The sequence below is a fragment of the Mesoplodon densirostris genome, chromosome 19 (assembly GCF_025265405.1).
Source record: "Mesoplodon densirostris isolate mMesDen1 chromosome 19, mMesDen1 primary haplotype, whole genome shotgun sequence".
In the NCBI taxonomy this organism is placed as follows: Eukaryota; Metazoa; Chordata; class Mammalia; order Artiodactyla; family Ziphiidae; genus Mesoplodon; species Mesoplodon densirostris.
The window spans coordinates 53,935,504-53,954,994 of record NC_082679.1 but is presented as its reverse complement, the minus strand read 5'-3'; the positions used below and the strand labels follow the sequence as shown (position 1 = coordinate 53,954,994).

Below are 19,491 nucleotides of genomic sequence, written 5' to 3'. Positions count from 1 at the left end.
TTTAAAAGTTTTCTGATCTTTGCAACATTATGTTTGGAATTCAGGAAGGGATAACTGAAGTTATTTTGCCTGTTTTTCTTGTCTCTCCTTTTCCTTGTGACTGTTGGTGATTAGGAAGAGAAAACAAGGTGGCCTCTCATTAGAAGAAGAGGACGAGGAGGATGCCAGCGAGGAATCTGGAGGAAGTAGTAGTGGGGAGGACGATGCAGCTGCAGAGCCAGAAGAAGGCATTGAGTCAGAGGATGCAAGGAAAAGGAAGGAGGATGAACTGTGGGCCAGCTTCCTCAGTGACGTAGGACCAAAGTCAACAGTGCCTCCGCGCACACGAGTTAAAGTAAGTCAATAGATGAACGGGATGAACGCTTCCCCAGAAATGCTGGAAGTTCCCCAGATAGATTGTTTAAATTTACAAACTGAGATCTGAGGCTTACAACAGAAATCAGACTAGATGCCTTTTAATAGTGACTCTACTAAGTGAAAAGCAAAGCATTCCCTATGGTAGGAAACACAAGCCTTCCTAATTAAATAAATTTTCAATGAGCATTTAACTGTTTAGAGATGAAATATTGAAAGATAGCTGGAAACAACATGTTTGGATGGATCTTTTAGTTCTCATCCTTATATGAAACTGATTACACTTCTTTTTTCATAGAGAGGAGAGGAGGCTGAAGAGACAAGTTCCAGTAAGTTGTTGGTCAAAGCAGAAGAGCTAGAGAAACCTAAAGAAACAGAAAAAGTTAAAATCACCAAGGTGTTTGATTTTGCTGGTGAAGAAGTCAGGTAAGATGACATTCACAAACTTCAAAACTAGTACTTTTAAAAAGGAGCATCTTTCTAAATGGTGTTAGACATCTGTCCTCATTCCAACCCATCTTAATATTGTGGAAGATATATATTTGAACTCAAGGAAAATAGTGGTTCCATTGACTATCAGGGAGTATGAGAAAGATCCTTTTACATATGGTAATGTAGTTGGGGGCATTATGAAGTGGTTGGCTGAACAGAAACAAGAAAATGTAAGAGTTAAGTATTTGGTTTCACTTACCATGCCGTCCTTTGTGACTTTGACTATTTCTCCCTTTATTACTTCCCTTAACTTTGATGTATAAGCCCCAGTGAAACCTTTGAGATCAGGTGGGAATTGAAAGTACTAGGAGAGAAATTTGATTCTGATATTATTTCCTTATCTTAATATTACTTTTTAAATTGATTCATAGGTTTGTTACTAGTTTAGAAAAACATTATAGGCTTAATACTCTTGGCCGTTCTAGATGAGAGCCACATGCCCAGAATTTCTTCTTCCCCATTTATTTAAAATTTTAATATGAAAACAGCAGGTCTGTAATTTAGAGCTGGACAAGAACAGATGAAGTGTCTGCCAATCAATAAGTTTATAGATGGTCACATTTATTTTCCTTGACAGTAATTAATTAGACTTGTTTACTCTCTGTAAATCTAATTTCCCCTAAAGTTGATACTGTTAAAAATAATTTCTAGTTTCCAACAATTATTTCATCTAGTGAAAATATATCTTAGAAAGAAGTTTGGCATTATTTGTTTGTTTTTAACATTTATTTATTTATTTATTTGGCTGTGCTGGGTCTTAGTCGTGGCACGCGGGATCTTCATTGCAGCGTGCGGGATCTTTGGTTGCAGCGTGTGGGAACTTAAGTTGCGGCATGCGGGATCTAGTTCCCTGTCCAGGGATCGAACCCGGGCCCCCTGCATTGGGAGTGTGAAGTCTTACCCACTGGACCACTAGAGGGAAGTCCCCAAGCTCAAATTTTTAACAATGAGATTTAACAGACAGACGTAAAATTACATTTCAATAAATACAGTCAAAATGAGCATAAAATAAGAAAAGGAAAAGAATTACGTAACTATCATTTTTTTGGGGAGGGGGCAGCAGGCACACCCTGCGACTTGCAGCATCTTAGTTCCCCACCCAGGGATTGAACCCAAGCCCCGGTACTGAAAGTGCCGAGTCCTAACCACTGGACTGCCAGGGAATTCCCTATAACTATACATGTTGACCATTGAAAGTGTGAGTGTAAGTGATTGATAAAAGGAATCACCTTTTAATTCTATAATTGAAGCAAAAAACTAAAAGTATCAATTCCCAGTACTTAACATCCAGACATGTACTTTGTTTTTCTTTTTTTTTTTTTTTTTTTTTTTTGTGGTCTGCGGACCTCTCACTGTTGCGGCCCCTCCCGTTGCGGAGCACAGGCTCCGGACGCGCAGGCTCAGCGGCCATGGCTCACGGGCCCAGCCACTCTGCGGCATGTGGGATCTTCCCGGACCGGGGCACGAACCCGTGTCCCCTGCATCGGCAGGTGGACTCTCAACCACTGCGCCACCAGGGAAACCCAATTTATTTATTTTTATTTTTATTTTATTTTTATTTTTGGGTCTTTGTTGGCTGTGTGTGGGCTTTCTCTGGTTGTGGTGAGCGGGGACTACTCTTTGTTGAGGTGCATGGGCTTCTCATTGCAGTGGCTTCTCCTGTTGCAGAGCAGGGGCTCTAGGTGTGCAGGCCTCAGCAGTTGTGGCAGGTAGGCTCAGCAGTTGTGGCACGCGAACTCTAGAGCACAGGCTCAGGAGTTGTGACGCATGGGCTTAGTTGCTCTGTGGCATGTGGGATCTTCCCAGACCAGCACTCGAACCCATGTCCCCTGCATTGGCAGGCAGGTTCTTAACCACTGTGCCACCAGGGAAGCCCCAAAATGTTCTTAATAGCTATATTTCTTGTCCAGTCCAACTTCCAATCCAAGATTACACTCCGTGTTTAGTCTTTTATTTATTTATTTATTATTTTAATAAATTTATTTATTTTATTTTATTTATTTTTGGCTGCATTGGGTCTTCGTTGCTGCGCCCGGGCTTTCCTTAGTTGTAGCAAGCGGGGGCTACTCTTTGTTGTGGTGCACAGGCTTCTCATTGCAGTGGCTTCTCTTGTTTCAGAGCACGGGCTCTAGATGCGTGGGTTTCACTCGTTGTGGCTCGACGGCTCTGTAGAGCACAGGTTCAGTAGTTATGGCACACGGGCTTAGTTGCTCCGTGGCATGTGGGATCTTCGCAAACCAGGGATCAAACCCGTGTCCCCTGCATTGGCAGGCAGATTCTTAACTACTGTGCCACAAGGGAAGTCCCTGCATTTAGTCTTTTTTTTTTTTAATGGCCTTTATTATGTTGAGGTAGGTTCCCTCTATGCCCACTTTCTGGAGAGTTTTTATCATAAGTGGGTGTTGAATTTTGTCAAAAGCTTTTTCTGCATCTATTGAAATGACCATATGGTTTTTATTCATCAATTTGATAATATGGTATATCACATTGTGATTTGCATATATTGAAGAATCCTTGCATCCCTTGGATAAATCCCACTTGATCATAATGTATGATCCTTTTAATGTGTTGTTGGATTCTGTTTCCTAGTATTTTGTTGAGGATTTTTGCATCTATATTCATCGGTGATATTGCTCTGTAATTTTCTGTTTTTGTAGTATCTTTGTCTGGTTTTGGTATCAGGGCGATTGTGGCCTCATAGAATGAGTTTGGGAGTGTTCCTTCCTCTGGAGTTTTTTGGAAGAGTTTGAGAAGGATGGGCGTTAACTCTTTAATTCTTAAACTCTAAGAATTTACCTGTGAAGCCATCTGGTCCTGGGCTTTTGTTTGTTGGAAGATTTTTCATCACAGTTTCAATTTCATGACTTGTGATTGGTCTGTTCATATTTTCTATTTCTTCCTGGTTCAGTCTTGGAAGGTTATACCTTTCTAAGAATTTGTCCATTTCTTCCAGGTTGTCCATTTTAGTGGCATAGAGTTGCTTGTAGTAGTCTCTTAGGATGCTTTGTATTTCTGCGATGTCTGTTGTAACTTCTCCTTTTTCATTTCTAATTTTATTGATTTGAGCCCTCTCCCTCTTGATGAGTCTGGCTAAGGAGTTTATCAATTTTGTTTATCTTCTCAAAGAACCAGCTTTTACTTTTGTTGATCTTTGCTATTGTTTTCTTTGTTTCTATTTCATTTATTTCTGCTCTGATCTTTATGATTTCTTTCCTTCTGCTAACTTTGGGTTTTGTTTGTTCTTCTTTCTCTAGTTCCTTTAGGTCTAAGGTTAGATTGTTTATTTGAGATTTTTCTTATTTCTTGAGGTAGGCTTGTATAGCTTAAACTTCCCTCTTAGAACTGCTTATGCTGTATCCCATAGGGTTTGGATCGCTGTGTTTTCATTGTCATTTGTCTCTATGTATTTTTTGATTTCCTCTTTGATTTCTTCAGTGACCTCTTGGTTATTATTTAGTAACGTATTGTTTAGCCTCCATGTGTTTGTGTTTTTTACGTTTGTTTCCCTGTAATTGATTTCTAATCTCATAGCATTGTGGTCAGAAGAGATGCTTGATATGATTTCAGTTTTCTTAAATTTACTGAGGCTTGATTTGTGACCCAAGATATGATCTATCCTGGAGAATGTTCTGTACGCACTTGAGAAGAAAGTGTAATCTGCTGTTTTTGGATGGAATGTCCTATAAATATCAATTAAATCTATCTGGTCTATTGTGTCATTTAAAGCTTTTGTTTCCTTATTTATTTTCATTTTGGATGATCTGTCCATTGGTGTAAATGAGGTGTTAAAGTCCCCCACTATTATTGTTACTGTCGATTTCCTCTTTTATAGTTGTTAGAAGTTGCCTTATGTATTGAGGTGCTCCTATGTTGGGTGCATATATATTTATAATTGTTATATCTTCTTTTTGGATTGATCCCTTGATCATTATGTAGTGTCCTTCCTTGTGTCTTGTAACATTCTTTATTTTAAAGTCTATTTTATCTGATATGAGTATTGCTACTCCAGCTTTCTTTTGATTTCCGTTTGCTTTGAATATCTTTTCCATCTTGTCACTTTCAGTCTGTATGTGTCCCTAGGTCTGAAGTGGGTCTCTTGTAGACAGCATATAGATGGGTCTTGTTTTTGTATCCATTCAGCAAGCCTGTGTCTTTTGGTTGGAGCATTTAATCCATTCACGTTGAAGGTAATTATCTATATGTATGTCCCTATGACCATTTTCTTAATTGTTTTGGGTTTGTTTTTGTAGGTCCTTTTCTTCTCTTGTGTTTCCCACTTAGAGAAGTTTCTTTAGCATTTGTTGTAGAGCTGGTTTGGTGGTGCTGAATTCTCTTAGCTTTTGCTTGTCTCTAAAGCTTTTGATTTCTCCATTGATTCTGAATGAGATCCTTGCTGGGTAGAGTAATCTTAGTTGTAGTTTCTTCCCTTTCATCACTTTAAGTATATCATGCCAGTCCCTTCTGGCTTGTAGAGTTTCTGCTGAGAAATCAGCTGTTAACCTTATGGGAGTTCCCTTGTATGTTATTTGTTGTTTTTCCCTTGCTGCTTTCAATAATTTTTCTTTGTCTTTAATTTTTGCCAGTTTGATTACTATGTGTCTCGACGTTTTTCTCCTTGGATTTATCCTGTATGGGACTCGATGCCCTTCCTGGACTTGGGCGGCTATTTCCTTTCCCATGTTAGGGAAGTTTTTGACTATAATCTCTTCAAATATTTTCTCGGGTCCTTTCTCTCTCTCTTCTCCTTCTGGGACCCCTATAATGCGAATGTTGTTGCGTTTAATGTTGTCCCAGAGGTCTCTTAGGCTGTCATTTCTTTTTATTCTTTTTTCTTTATTCTGTTCTGCAGCAGTGAATTCCACCATTCTGTCTTCCAGGTCATTATCTGTTCTTCTGCCTCAGTTATTCTGCCATTGATTCCTTCTAGTGTTGTTTTCATTTCAGTTATTGTATTGCTCATCTCTGTTTGTTCTTTAATTCCTCTAGGTCTTTGTTAAACATTTCTTGCATCTTCTCGATCTTTGCCTCCATTCTTTTTCCGAGGTCCTCGATCATCTTCACTATCAGTATTCTGAATTCTTTTTCTGGAAGATTGCCTATCTCCACTTCATTTAGTTGTTTTTCTGGGGTTTTATCTTGTTCTTTTATCTGGTACATAGCCCTCTGCCTTTTCATCTTGTCTGTCTTTCTATGAATGTGGTTTTTGTTCCACAGGCTGCAGGATTGTAGTTCTTCTTGCTTCTGCTGTCTGCCCTCTCTCTGGTGGCTGAGGCTGTCTAAGAGGCTTGTGTAAGTGTCCTGATGGGAGGGACTGGTGGTGGGTAGAGCTGACTCTGCATTTAGTCATTTAGTCTTAAGAGTCCCTCTGTGTTGTAGAGTGTCTCTCAGTTTGCGTTGTTGCATTGTTTCCTCATGGTTAACTTCATATTAATCACTTTAGACAAAAATACTACATTGATGATGTTTTGTCCTCCTCAGTACATCACATCATTAACACTGATTATTGGTGGCAATAAGTTAGACTACTTAGGCAATATGTGTCAGAATTCTCCATTGCAAAGACACCCTTTTCCCATATAATCATTTTAGGGATCCATTAAATAAATCTTTTTTTTTTTTTTTTTTTTTTTTTTGCGGTACACGGGCCTCTCACTCTTGTGGCCTCTCCCATTGTGGAGCACAGGCTCTGGACACGCAGGCTCAGCAGCCATGGCTCACGGGCCCAGCCGCTCCGCAGCATGTGGGATCTTCCCGGACTGGGGCACGAACCCGTGTCCCCTGCATCGGCAGGCGGACTCTCAACCACTGCGCCACCAGGGAAGCCCCATTAAATAAATCTTGATGATGTGAATTAAGAATGTATTTTGCTGGGCTTCCCTGGTGGCGCAGTGGTTAAGAAGCCGCCTGCCAATGCAGGGGACATGGGTTCGAGCCCTGGTCCGGGAAGATCCCACATGCCGCGGAGCATCTAAGCCCGTGCGCCACAACTACTGAGCCTGAGCTCTAGAGCCTTCAAGCCACAGCTACTGAAGCCCACGTGCCTAGAGCCCATGCTCTGCAACAAGAGAAGCCACCGCGATGAGAAGCCCGCGCACAGCAACGAAGACCCAATGCAGCCATAAATAGATAAATAAATAAATAAATAAATTTTTATAAATAAAAGGGAAATCTCTTAAAAAAAAAGAATGTATTTTGTTGCCAGAAATCATACTGGGAACTATTGAGCTATCCAACAGAGATTAGTAGAACACTGATAGTGAACCGAAGTCCTACAAAAATAATACAGAAAGTGTTTAATATACCGTTGGGAATATAGGTTTTAAAATTTTGGAAATTTTTCTTGGCTCGCATTATTTCCCATGTGTCATATAGGATATCTAAGAAAGATTTATTATAACTTTACCATTGACTTTATATAGAGAGTAATAAGAAAAGCTGGCGAATAACTGTTGTTATGGTAAATCATTAAATTTCCTGATCAAATTAAATTTTGTGGATTTATTAATATTTATAAATATAGTTGACTGACACAAATTTTCTATTTTTCTATTTTTAAAATTTTCTCTTTCATTTTTTTTTAAAGCAAATGGATGATTTTAAATACTGGCTGAGTATTCAGAGAACCTGCTGTTTCTATCATTTGTCAGAAGAGGGCAGCACCATGTCTATCAAAAAAACAGCAGTATGAATAAAGAAACACTTTTTCCCATAAATATACACACTCATGCACATATATTTTATACTCAAAAGTAATATATGCTTATTACTTTAAACACATACGTGCAGAGATATATAACGTGAGAAGTGAAAGTTCTGTGTAACGCTTTCCTTCTAAAAAAACCAAAAATTCTGTTAATAATTGTCATGTTGGCAGGATTTTTTTAAGAACTTCAATTATTTATACTTAAATTTAGGTATTATAAGGAACCCTCATGTAGGAACTTGGAGGTCCTGAATTTTGACAACCAGATGCAAAGCTGGTAAATGGATTTGAGCATATCTTTTAATCTCTTGATGTCATTATTCTGCTTTTCCTTTTTGTCTTTGTATCAAGTTAAGAAATGTGAGAAAGAGCTACTGATGACTAGGAGGAATTTGTAAGTATAAGCATAAGGTAGTGTTAGCACAAAGTTAGTCTTTTGGGTTTTTTCTAATTATGTTTTAATTGTTAAATTTAGGATTTTTACCTTTTTGTTTTGGTTTTCTCCCACTTGAAAAATGTGTAGCTTATTACCCTTGGTGAATGAGGAAATACAGTATTTTTTATCCTTCCCTATCATGTAACCAGCTGAGCCAGTTAGCTCAGAATTTCCTAAATGATTCACCTTTTGGAAGAGGCCAGTCATGGAAAGTTTCTGCCTAAATAAAGACTTTTCAGGAAGTTCTGATTAAGTGAAAATGAAGTTAAGATGGAATTCCTTCTGCTAGCGCTTGAATTAACTGTTGCTAATGATGGGCCTTTTCCTGTCAGGGTTCCCTCTTGTACATTAGGAGTGGTCTATAATTTAACTGTTCTCCTACTTGAAGATATTTTGATAGTGAATCCCACCCCACCCCCTCCGTCTGCATCTAGGTCAACGCCTGACTTGCAGGATCTTAGTTGCCTGAACAGGGATTGAACCCACTCCCCGGCAGTGAAAGCACCGAGTCCTAACCACTGGACTGCCAGGGAATTCCTGCAAATCTGTTCTTATTGCTTGTTAAAAGTGGAGTTCTTCTAGGCGTATTTTCAATATACAGTAATCTGCTTATTTTTACTTTGTGTCATTTATCAAAGCCCCTGAGAGAAATATTCCAGTTTAAAGAACTTGTTTCCTAGTGAATATGAATAAGACTTTAAAAATTCTATTTATTTATTTATTTATTTTATTTTTGGCTGCATTGGGTCCTCATTGCTGCGCGTGGGCTTCCTCTGGTCACAGTGAGCAGGGGCTACTCTTCGTTGTGGCGCGCAGGCTTCTCACTGCGATGGCTTCTCTTGTTGTGGAGCACGGGCTCTAGGGGCGCGGCTTCAGTAGTTGGGGCTCATGGGCTCTAGAGCGCAGGCTCAGTAGTTGTGGCGCTTGGGCTTAGTTGCTCCGCGGCATGTGGGATCTTCCTGGACCAGGGCTTGAACCCATGTCCCCTGCATTGGCAGGAGGATTCTTAACCACTGCGCCACCAGGGAAGTCCATGAATAAGACTTTGACAGTAAGAAATTAATAGAGATATTCCCACAACTTATACTTTTTTCCATGCTTCCTTTATGCCGCTTACTATATATCATGTTTTGTTATAATTTGTTTTCATGGTTGGCTGTCCTGATGGACTGTGAGCCGGTCAGGGCAGAGACCATGTCATATCTTTTTATTTGTCTCATGTTCAACACAGTGCCTGCATCTAGGTTGCTTTTCAGAAAATGTCCACTGAATTGTCTTAGGTTGCTGGTAGAAAAGTTTTGTTAGTACTGTGGTAAAGCAAGTAAACAAAACATACTTTGCATAAAGTCTTCTTTTACTTTCCCTATGATTTGGGCTACTTGATCTTTATCTTCTCTCATCACCAGCATTCTAAAGTTTCATAATGATGTGCCTTTTTGTAGATCTTTTTAAATTGCTGGGTCATGGGAGTTCCCTGGTGGCCTAGTGGTTAGGATTCAGCACTGTCACTGCTGTGGCCTGCATTCGGTCCGTGGTCGGGGAACTGAGATCCTGCAAGCCGTGTGGTATGGCCAAAATATTTTTACAAATAAATAAATTAAATAAATTGCTGGGTCACGTATCCTGTGGAACAGTCATTTTGTGGAAACTTCTAGGAAATTTTTCTTTTTGTTCATAACTTCCCATATTTTCTTATTCTGAAATTCCTATTAGTTAAATTGATGTAATAATAAGGCTCTGCTAGGCTATGCTGGGGTAACAAATAAACCCAGAAAGTCTGTAGCACAACACATATTTATTTCTTACTGGTACACAGTCCAACACAGGTTGGGTAGCCCTATATCTTACAGCTCAGCCGTCTGAAACATGTAGGAAACACATAGCCTTTGAGGTTGCTGTGGCAAAGGAAGAGTGAACAGATACATCTTCATTTAATTTGTCTGTTTTGAGAAGGAGACTTTAGCCCTGCCATCTGAGTCTGGAACTTATGTGATTTTCATTTCTCCGCCGAGTAATGGGTTCTGGGTTGGGTAGGGGTCAGTAGCCTGTGGTATAAGGTAGAGAAGGGCATCTGGGACCTAGACGCTCCTGACACAAACTTTCAACTAGTTTTAGCCCCACTCCTCTCCCCGACCTTCAAAGTTTCCTGGTATCTCAATTTACTGAGCCTTTCTAGGATACTGCTTGCTTGTTGGCCATTTCACATGGCTACCAACCAGCTTGAGAGATTAGAGCAAACAAAGACCTAAGTCAACTTTTACTTGTGTGTTTGCTTTCTACCTTCAAAAAGTTGGATTGACATCTCTCTCCTATTATACCTGTTCTTATCCTTGTGTAGTTCTGCCTTTGTAAATTTGTTTACCACTGTTTGGCAGGGTTTTGGTAGGGAGTAAAGTTCAAACCACCATTTCCAAGTGGAAGTTTCCACTTGTTCTTCATAAGCCATCTCAGGTCTGCCCCAGATTCTACCCAGGGCAAGGAGATTTAAAGCAACTTTCTAGGCCAGTACTCTGGGACTCTGCATTAAGCCTCAGGTTTGGATGTAGATTTATTTTGGTTGTCTCTATAGCAGTGTAAGGAATCACCCCAAAATTTAGCAGCTTAAGACAGTTGTTTTATTGTAATTTCTCGTAGTTCTGGATGGCTGGACTCAGATAGATGGATCTTGTGCAGAGCCTCTCATGCAGTTGTAGTTAGTGGCTGAGTCTGGGGCCATCTTGAAAGTTTATTTACTCCCATGTCTGGTGCCTGGGCCAGGAAGAAACGCCTGAGGTCTGGAACGGGCTCCTTAGGTATCTCTCTCTCAGTGGTATTCCCATGTGTTCTCTCCGGCATGGCGGCTTCGGGGCAGCCAGACTTCTTGTGTGGTAACTTGGGGTTTCAGAGGTACATTCTTGAGAGAGAGCCACCTGGAAGCTCTGTCACCTTTTCTCAGTGAGCCCTATAAGTCATGTAGTGCCCCTTCCACTGAATCTTGTGAGTCGAGGCAGCCACAAAGGCCCACCCGGTTTCAAGGGGGGTGACATGTACTCTCCCTTTCATTGGGGTAGTGTCAGGTTCTGGAAGTGCATGGAGGTTGGGAAATTTGTGGCAACCATCTTTTGGAAATAGAATTTACTAAAGGGCTCTCTCTAGCATTGCTACTTAATCTCTAGATGAGAAAAAGTAACTTAACCCCTTAGATAGCAGTGTTCTGACTCATGAAATGTAAATGTATTAGCGGCTGCTACAGAAATGCTACAGACCATCCCAAAACACAGTGGTGTACACCAATAAGAATTTATTTGTTGAACATGTGTTTCTGGATATCTGGGGTTCAGCTAATCTAGGCTGGTCTCCAAGCTGTTTGTTGGGTTCAGATCTGCAGCATGTGTCTTTCAGCCATCTTAGACCAGCAGCTCCCTGAGGCATACTGTTCTTGTGGCTAAAGAGAGGAACTCAAGGGGCAAGTGAAACAGCACAAATACATTTAAAGCTTCTTCTCCTGTCAAATCAGCTAACATCTCATTGACTGTTGAAGCAAGTCATGTATCCAAGCTCAGCATCAGTAGGGTAGGGGAGTATCTTCTTGGTCCACAGGGAAGGTGTGAATATTTGCTGAATGGTGGTCTAATCTATCATATAAATTCTTCCTCTTGTTTTTGATTCTTGACTTAGTGCTCAGAGGTTTACTTAGGAGAATAGAGGGACACACAAATTAAGCCCAATACAGAGTAGGACTTGATTTGGGGGGTTCAGCAGTTTGTATTTGATCCTCTGAGTAATAGTGAGCCATCATAAGAACTTGAGTAGGGGAGTAACAGAGTGTTCGTTTGTTTGTTTGAAGTCATCCTTCAAGATTAAGGTAGTCTTTGCCAGTGAATATTCTTAATGTAAAACTCTCAACCTCTTATTTTGTGCCACTTGTGTGGGTGACACAGTACTGAGTGCAGGAGTGAGATGGTTCTTAAAGAGAAAATTTGGTTCTGGTCCTAAGAAGCCTAGAAGGAAGAAGAGAAAAGATAGAGACTTCTATTCCTGCAAATCTGGAATTTATAGGATTCGTCTGTCATTATGCTGAATGACCTGTTTGAACACTCATGATGACACAGTGACCATAATCTTGGACCCTCCGACAGACAGATTGGCATTTAAACAAAATTCCTCAAATGTTTTTATTGACTTGGCAAACCCAGGCCGGCATTAGGCATTTCCCTTCTTTATCTGAAATTTCAGGCACCATTAATACTTTTATTTGATCCTTTAGGACTCTGTTTGTTTGTTTGTTTGTTTGTTTTGGAGAATTACGTTTTATTTGACGGACTTGATGAGGACTTAAACCTGGAAGACAGCCTCTCAGATGGCTCTGAGGGACTGCTCTGCAGAGGTCAGGGAGGAGCCAGGATATATAGGAGTTTTTGCAAACCAGGTAGTAGGAACATCAAAAGATTATTGTTAATTAAAGAAAAACAGGGACTTCCTGGTGAGGACTCCGTTATATTGAGGGCATTTTTTCCAGATTTGAAACTGGACGGGATTCTCAATCGTGTCGCTTTCTTCCACTCTTAAATCACTGCCTATTTGGCTGGTTTTAAGGAATTTTGTTTCATCTTTGGGTTGTTAGGTATAGAACAGGAGCCTTCTTTAGTATTCCCAATTGTTTATACTGTTGCTTTTCTCCTTGAAATAATGCCAGTGTTTTTCTCCCAAATACTCCATCTCTGCGTTCCAACTTTTACTTAAGTGTGAGCGCTAATCTGCGTGTGAGGTGCAGTGGAAGAGCGCTTTTCAGCCTTCACATCGGTGACCCACATGGACTGTGATTCAGTGGTGACCGTCATGCTGACAGAAGTAATGGAGGGGATTTGAGAGACATCAGACTTACATATGCTGTTGTTTCATTTGTTAAATTAGGGGAAAATGTCTTTATCTAGAACTGTTACAATACACTTTAATCATAAAGCTCAGCAGCCAGAATTTACAGAAAGCCCAGTGGGTTTTTCCTTGTTGTTATTTATGCCCTTTTCTTAGATTTTGTTTCTTTCTTTTTATTCTTCTTGTAAACTTGGTGTCTCCTTCCTTGGTACAGGGTGACTAAGGAAGTGGATGCTACATCTAAAGAAGCCAAATCCTTCTTCAAGCAAAATGAGAAAGAAAAACCCCAGGCTGATGTCCCTTCACCTCTGCCGTCACTTCCTGCCGGGTCAGGGTGAGTAGTCTAGTCTCAGGTCCAGGTGTACCTGGCACGTTGGAGACGCTGTTTTCAGTACAAGGACACCCTTTACCTGTAGCTCTCATGACTCCTTTCCTGAGAGAAGGAATTCTGCTGTTGTTGTGCCTTTGCTGAAATATTTGCCAAAACGGGGGAGGCAGAGGAAAATTAGCCATAGGCTTCTTGTTTGATTCTGAAAAAAGTCCTGATATACAGTGTTGGCCACAGAGCTGAACACATAGTAGACTTTACATTTAAAAAATAATTTTTTTTTAAAGCATGACATTTATTTATTTGTTATTTATTTTTGGTTGCGTTGGGTCTTTGTTGCTGCGCACAGGCTTTCTCTAGTTGCGGTGAGCGGGGACTACTCTTCGTTGCGGTGCTCGGGGCTTCTCATTGCCGTGGCTTCTCTTCTGGCGGAGCATGGGCTCTAGGCACCCGGGCTTCGGTAGTTGTGGCACACGGGCTCTGTAGTTGTGGCTCGCTGGCTCTAGAGCGCAGGCTCAGTAGTTGTGGCACATGGGCTTAGTTGCTCTGCAGCATGTGGGATCCTCCCAGACCAGGGCTTGAACCTGTGTCCCCTACATTGGCAGGCAGATTCTTAACCACTGTGCCACCAGGGAAGTCCCTAAAAAATAATTTTTGAATGAAAATATCAGCAGATCATCAGAACTTTTAATAAAGATTTGGGTTGAGTACTTGCTTCCACCCTCAAAGACCTCATAGGAACAGAAAAAGGTCAAAGCTGACTTACAAATAATTTTGTTAACACATCATCAAGAACTTAATAGTTTTTCTCCCTTTATATTTTCCATACTACATGGGTTATTTTTAGCTGAAGACTAGAATTCTTTCTTTTCAGGAAATAAAAATTCCTTTCTTCTTAACCTGTATGTAAGATGGAAAGCATCACAGTAAGTATGAGGAACCAGGGCACTAGCCTGCAGAGAAGTGAACATGGACCACACCCATTGTAACACTGATCACCTGCTGATTCCTGAGGGTGAGCTCTCTGTCCTTGAGGTGTTTGGGGTAGAAACACCCCAAGCCCCGAAGCCTCTAGGGGCTTCGCTGATCCTTAAGTCAGTTTGTTGCTTCATCCTTTCCTCCCAAAACAGTGAAGTTTTGTTCTGTGCTTTTACATTAAAAAAAAAAATCATTGGTTTTCCTGTCAGGTTACGAGCTTTTATAGGACAGGCCTTTCTCATCTTTGCAGCCCTGGCTCCAAACAACACTATGTTACGCTGGTGTGCATTTACCCAAAAGCAAACCCTGAGACAAAGGTTTGCATGCAAGTCATTAGTGTGGGAGGTGATTCCAGGAAGCCTGAGCAGGGAAGTGAAAAGGTGTGGGAAGGTAGCCAGTGCAGGGTGTATTTTCCAGCCGCTGCTGGTAGTGGCTGCTACTCAGTCCTGCTAGTGGACTTGGCAAGGGCAAGGAGGCTGGGATATTTATCCTCCAACTCCCATCTGTGCTGGCTCAGCTGCTTCCATGACGCTCAGGCCATGAGCTGCAGGTGTTTGCAGTGACGCTGCTCTCAGGGTGTCATTGCGGTGAGTTCAGGGACGTGTGGATGGCCTGTGTCCACATCTGCTCCATACTTTTTATCTGCTTCTTAATCCAAGCATTTCTCTCCCACTGGAGCAACTAGGTGGCAGAAGTCATGTAGTAGTTACACAGGAACCTGAGAAGGAAAAGGATTTGAGTGCTTGCTCCCACAGTGGAAATTAGGTAAACACCGAGGAAGGTATCTGTGAGAGAAACAGAGTAATGTGAACAGAGCTCTCCAGACTGACCCTCTTAATACTCTAGGCTAGTACTTTTCAAGCTGTGGTTTGCAATCATCATTTAAGAGAAAGGAAATAAAATAAATGTCATAGTACATCATGTGGTAAGAATAAATATTGTTTTCACAAAATTTTTATTTCAGTGTGGGTTTTGTTTGTTTTCGGTTATGCCCGCGGCTTGCAGTATCTTAGTTCCCTGACCAGGGATCGAACCCGGGCCCGCAGCAGTGAAAGCACCGGGTCCTAACCACTGGACTGCCAGGGAATTCCCTATTTCAGTTATAAAAGTGCTTGTACAGGGTGACAAAATAAAGTATAGTTTTTCTGAGGGCTGAGATAAAAAATATGAGGCTCTTGGCTGAAGCAACATGCTTTTAGCCTTCTAATCATTATATTGTTTGAAAGGGATTTTCTTCATACCAGTGACTTTCAAACTTTATTGACTGCAACTCACAATAAAGAATACATTTTACATTATGACTTAGTATACCCATAAATACCGGTATGTTAAAAAGTGAAATAAAAATTTGGTGAGGGCTTCCCTGGTGGCGCAGTGGTTGAGAGTCTGCCTGCCGATGCAGGGGACACGGGTTCGTGCCCCAGTCTGGGAGGATCCCACATGCCACGGAGCGGCTGGGCCCGTGAGCCATGGCCACTGAGCCTGCGCGTCCAGAGCCTGTACTCCGCAACGGGAGAGGCCATAGCAGTGAGAGGCCTGCGTACCACAAAAAAAAAAAAAAAAAAAAATTTGGTGAAATTTACCTTTACTGTGTATGGTGAACTCTTCTATTTTATTTCCATTATTATGTAATTATTATGTGTAGTATGTGTCACTTAAAAAAATGTTATGACCCATTGAATTAATTTCACAATCTGTTACAACCTGAATTTGACAAATACTGCTCTAGACTGCTTACAGAAGTAGCCTTTTGCAGGCTTGTCTTTGTGTTACCAGGCTTGTATCTGGTATTATTAAACAGTGTCTCTTGGCATTTATTGGAAGTGTTACTGTAAATTAAGTACTAGATTAAGTACTAGATAGAAATAAAGGCAGAGTTTCTTCTGCCTTAGGTTTCTAGCATAGTTAGTTTCAACTAGCATAATTTTTACTTCTGGCTTCCTTGGGTGTTTCTTAAAATAATCCCTATTAATGCTTAGAGATTCTACTTGGAAATAATGTGTTTCAGAAAACACTGTTACCACAGTTATGAAGATAACCGGAGGAGGGAGAAGTAGTAGCTTGGCAGGGTCACCTTGTTTAAGTCACTAAGTCACTCATGGAAATCTCACTGTATTCTGTATTCATGCCTTCTTTTCTTAGAAAGAGCTAATAGCCTTTAGAAGATAAGAAATCTGCTATGATGATGTCTGTATTAGGGGAACCCAGCAGGAAACAGATGGCATCCTCAAATTAGGATACCTTGAGGAGAGTTTAATAACTCACAAAGTAATGAAAAACCACAGGGAGAGGGACAGTATGGTATCTCTGGGCCTAGTAATAATGAGGCTCTATCACCAACCCTAGACCTGAAGGGGCAAGACAGGGAGCAGTTTATGGCAGTGAAGATAGGGAGGGTCTCCTGTCAGGAGCTGAGAACTTCACTTGAGTGATGGACCATCTGGGGGGAAGCCAGGGGAACAAATATCCAAATATTCCATTCCTCCCTCCATCCCATCTCTTGCTAGGGCACTCCATTGGCCACTGAGGCTTATGAAAGAAAAAATTATCCTGGTACTTGTTAAAATGGTAAGGAAGACTTATTCAGGATTATTGCAGTAGTTGTTAATGACTATCACAATAGTGGGGAAGATCAGACTTAACTTTGAATACAGCAAAGACAGCTGGGGAGTTATAGCCAGGGAACAGAATTGGGGGTGGGAGGATGATCAGTGGATGGAACAGTGCTGAGGGGAGACATGAGAAGTAGGGAGATTCTTTTTTTTTTTTTTTTTTTTTTTGCGGTACGCGGGCCTCTCACCGTCGCGGCCTCTCCCGCTGCGGAGCACAGGCTCCGGACGCGCAGGCTCAGCGGCCATGGCTCATGGGCCCAGCCACTCTGCGGCATGTGGGATCTTCCCAGACCAGGGCACGAGCCCGTGTCCCTTGCATTGGCAGGCGGACTCTCAACCACTGCGCCACCAGGGAAGCCCAGAGATTCTTGCTGAACTGACCTAACAGGGTTCTTACTGAAGGCAGGCCAAGGACTTATACATCAGAGGTGGCAAATGAAGAACTTGATCATATGTCGAGAGTGATCAGACATGAGTGGGCAGTTTTGTTTAAACTGATTTAGCAGGATTCTTGCTGAAAGTGAGCTATGCAGGCCCATCAAGGATGGGGCCGAGATTGAGGCTTAGGCGAGAAGAGGTCTCAAAGGAGCCTGACTAAGGTTGGATAAAGAAGAGAGTCTTTTGTCCGTACAGGACAGCATCTGGGGCAGAGGGCAGAGTGGAGAAGGACGTAGAGGGAATCTAGAGGGGTCAGCCAATGACATATCTTTTAGTAGATTAATGAACTACTAACTCCTTTATAAAGGGGTAAAGTGAAATTTGAGCAAAATCAGTTTCTTTGAAAGCTATAATGGAACATAACAGATTACAAGGATATGTCTGCCTCAGTAAAAAAGTCCTCACAGTTTGTACATGCGAACGGGGACACATTTAGTTATGATACATGTACCTTGAATTTCTGAATAAATCCAGAAGATGACCTTCAAGGTTGGCATGATCATTTTTCTTAGATTCATCTCAAAAAGCTTCCACAGTTGTAGTTGTGCTTGGGAAAAGACAGGCTCAAGAGGAATTCATTTGATCTGGGGTGTCTAAGTGTACACATTTTATCAGTGCAGACATTACTGTGTGCTGCAGGCTGCACACGCATGGTATGCAAAGTTTTCAGGGGAAGAATCCACAGGAAATATCTAATTTATTAAAAGAAAATTATTTTAATGCAGTAAAATATTTTTTCCACAGACTTTTTTCATTTTCATTTTTGGAGTTGCTTTAGTTTATAGAAATTGCCCAGCAGAAACACTTTGTTTATTTTTCTTCTCTCTAAACAGATGTAAGCAATACAGGAAAACCAGAGCAGGAGAGTAAAACATCCTGTCCCATGTCCTTTGCTAGCAAATAAGAATCACAGGAGCAAATGTTTGTAACTGACAATGCATTTCCGCCACATTATTAAAATAGCACACTGCTTTGGCTATAAAAAGCCAAAGTTTATGCTTTGGGTATGGAGTAAACAAAACACCCAATTTCATTAGAGGCCAGAGTCAGAAATGGCAAGAAACTCTACGATTGGTAGAAAAAATCACCGTGCTCAGCATAATGTGTCTGAATTCCTGTAGTTCTGTTAGTCTAAGCTCTCGATCCACTTCTCACCCTCCACTCCCCTCCAGCCCTTGCTACCAATACTGTGGGCCACTTGAATCCAGCTTCTACCAGTGTTTGTGAGTGTCTGACTGGTACATTTACTGCTTGCCTTCAACCCAACATTTATTACTTACTTTATTGCAACAGTGGGTGGCCGTTAGTTCCATTCAAGTTTATAATCCTACCCATAAGCGTTAACTTGTTTAATGAAGGGCTTACTGTTTAGTTGCCTCCTTATAGATTGAGAGTGACCTAAAGCAATAAAACCTAAGGGTGAAAAACATCATTTTCCCATGTAATTTTGTCTTGTCTTCTCGGTCTATTGACAAAAAAAAAAAAAAAAGAGGCTTTATTGTTGAGTCTCAGACAACATCTTGGGTGGTGTCAGTTTAGCAATGTTTGCCCCAAAGATAGAAGAGGTAGAATTCCTCACAGTGTCACACTGAAGGTAGAAGACCTGTTGGTACTCAGTGTATTTGAGCAGTCAGTCCCCAGGACCTTTAATTTGTACAGCAGAGTCTTGCTGTCTGAGCAGTTGATCTGATGTCTTCCAAGCTCCTCGGACATGAGTTAATATGACTTTGTTGGCTTTTAAGTTTCAATATATAGTCTTTTTTATACAGAGATCATTGAGTATTTCACTTAAAGTAACAAAAACCAGGGCTTCCCTGGTGGCGCAGTGGTTAAGAATCCACCTGCTAATGCAGGGGACACGGGTTTGAGCCCTGGGCCGGGAAGATCCCACAGGCCACAGAGCAGCTAAGCCCGTGAGCCATAACTAGAGCCCGCATGCCTAGAGCCCGTGCTCCACAACAAGAGGAGCCACCGCAATGAGAAGCCTGCGCCCAGCAATGAAGAGTAGCCCCCGCTCGCTGCAACTAGAGAAAGCCCGCACACAGCAATGAAGACCCAAGGCAGCCAAAACTAAATAAATAAATTCATTAAATAAATAAATAAATAAAAACACTGACGAACGTTGCATACACAGCAGCCCTTTAAAAAAAAAAAAGTAACAAAAACCAGACATAGCCACAGTACTGGGTGGAAATGTTTCTAATTTTTTTTTTTTTTGGGGGGTTCGCGGGCCTCTCACTGTTGTGGCCTCTCCCGTTGCGGAGCACAGGCTCCGGACGCATAGGCTCAGCGGCCA

The 19,491-nt window shown here is 41.3% G+C and overlaps 1 protein-coding gene across 2 annotated transcripts in view; it reads left to right on the top strand.

Annotated features, from left to right (window-relative positions):
- Window positions 1-19,491, top strand: part of CFDP1 (craniofacial development protein 1) — a 138,394-nt gene that overhangs the window by 11,669 nt on the left and 107,234 nt on the right. For both annotated transcript variants that reach the window (XM_060084288.1, XM_060084289.1), the window contains exons 3-5: window positions 115-334; window positions 653-780; window positions 13,054-13,173. In XM_060084288.1, coding sequence (XP_059940271.1) covers window positions 115-334; window positions 653-780; window positions 13,054-13,173 — 468 coding nt within the window. The remainder of the gene's footprint in view (window positions 1-114; window positions 335-652; window positions 781-13,053; window positions 13,174-19,491) is intronic.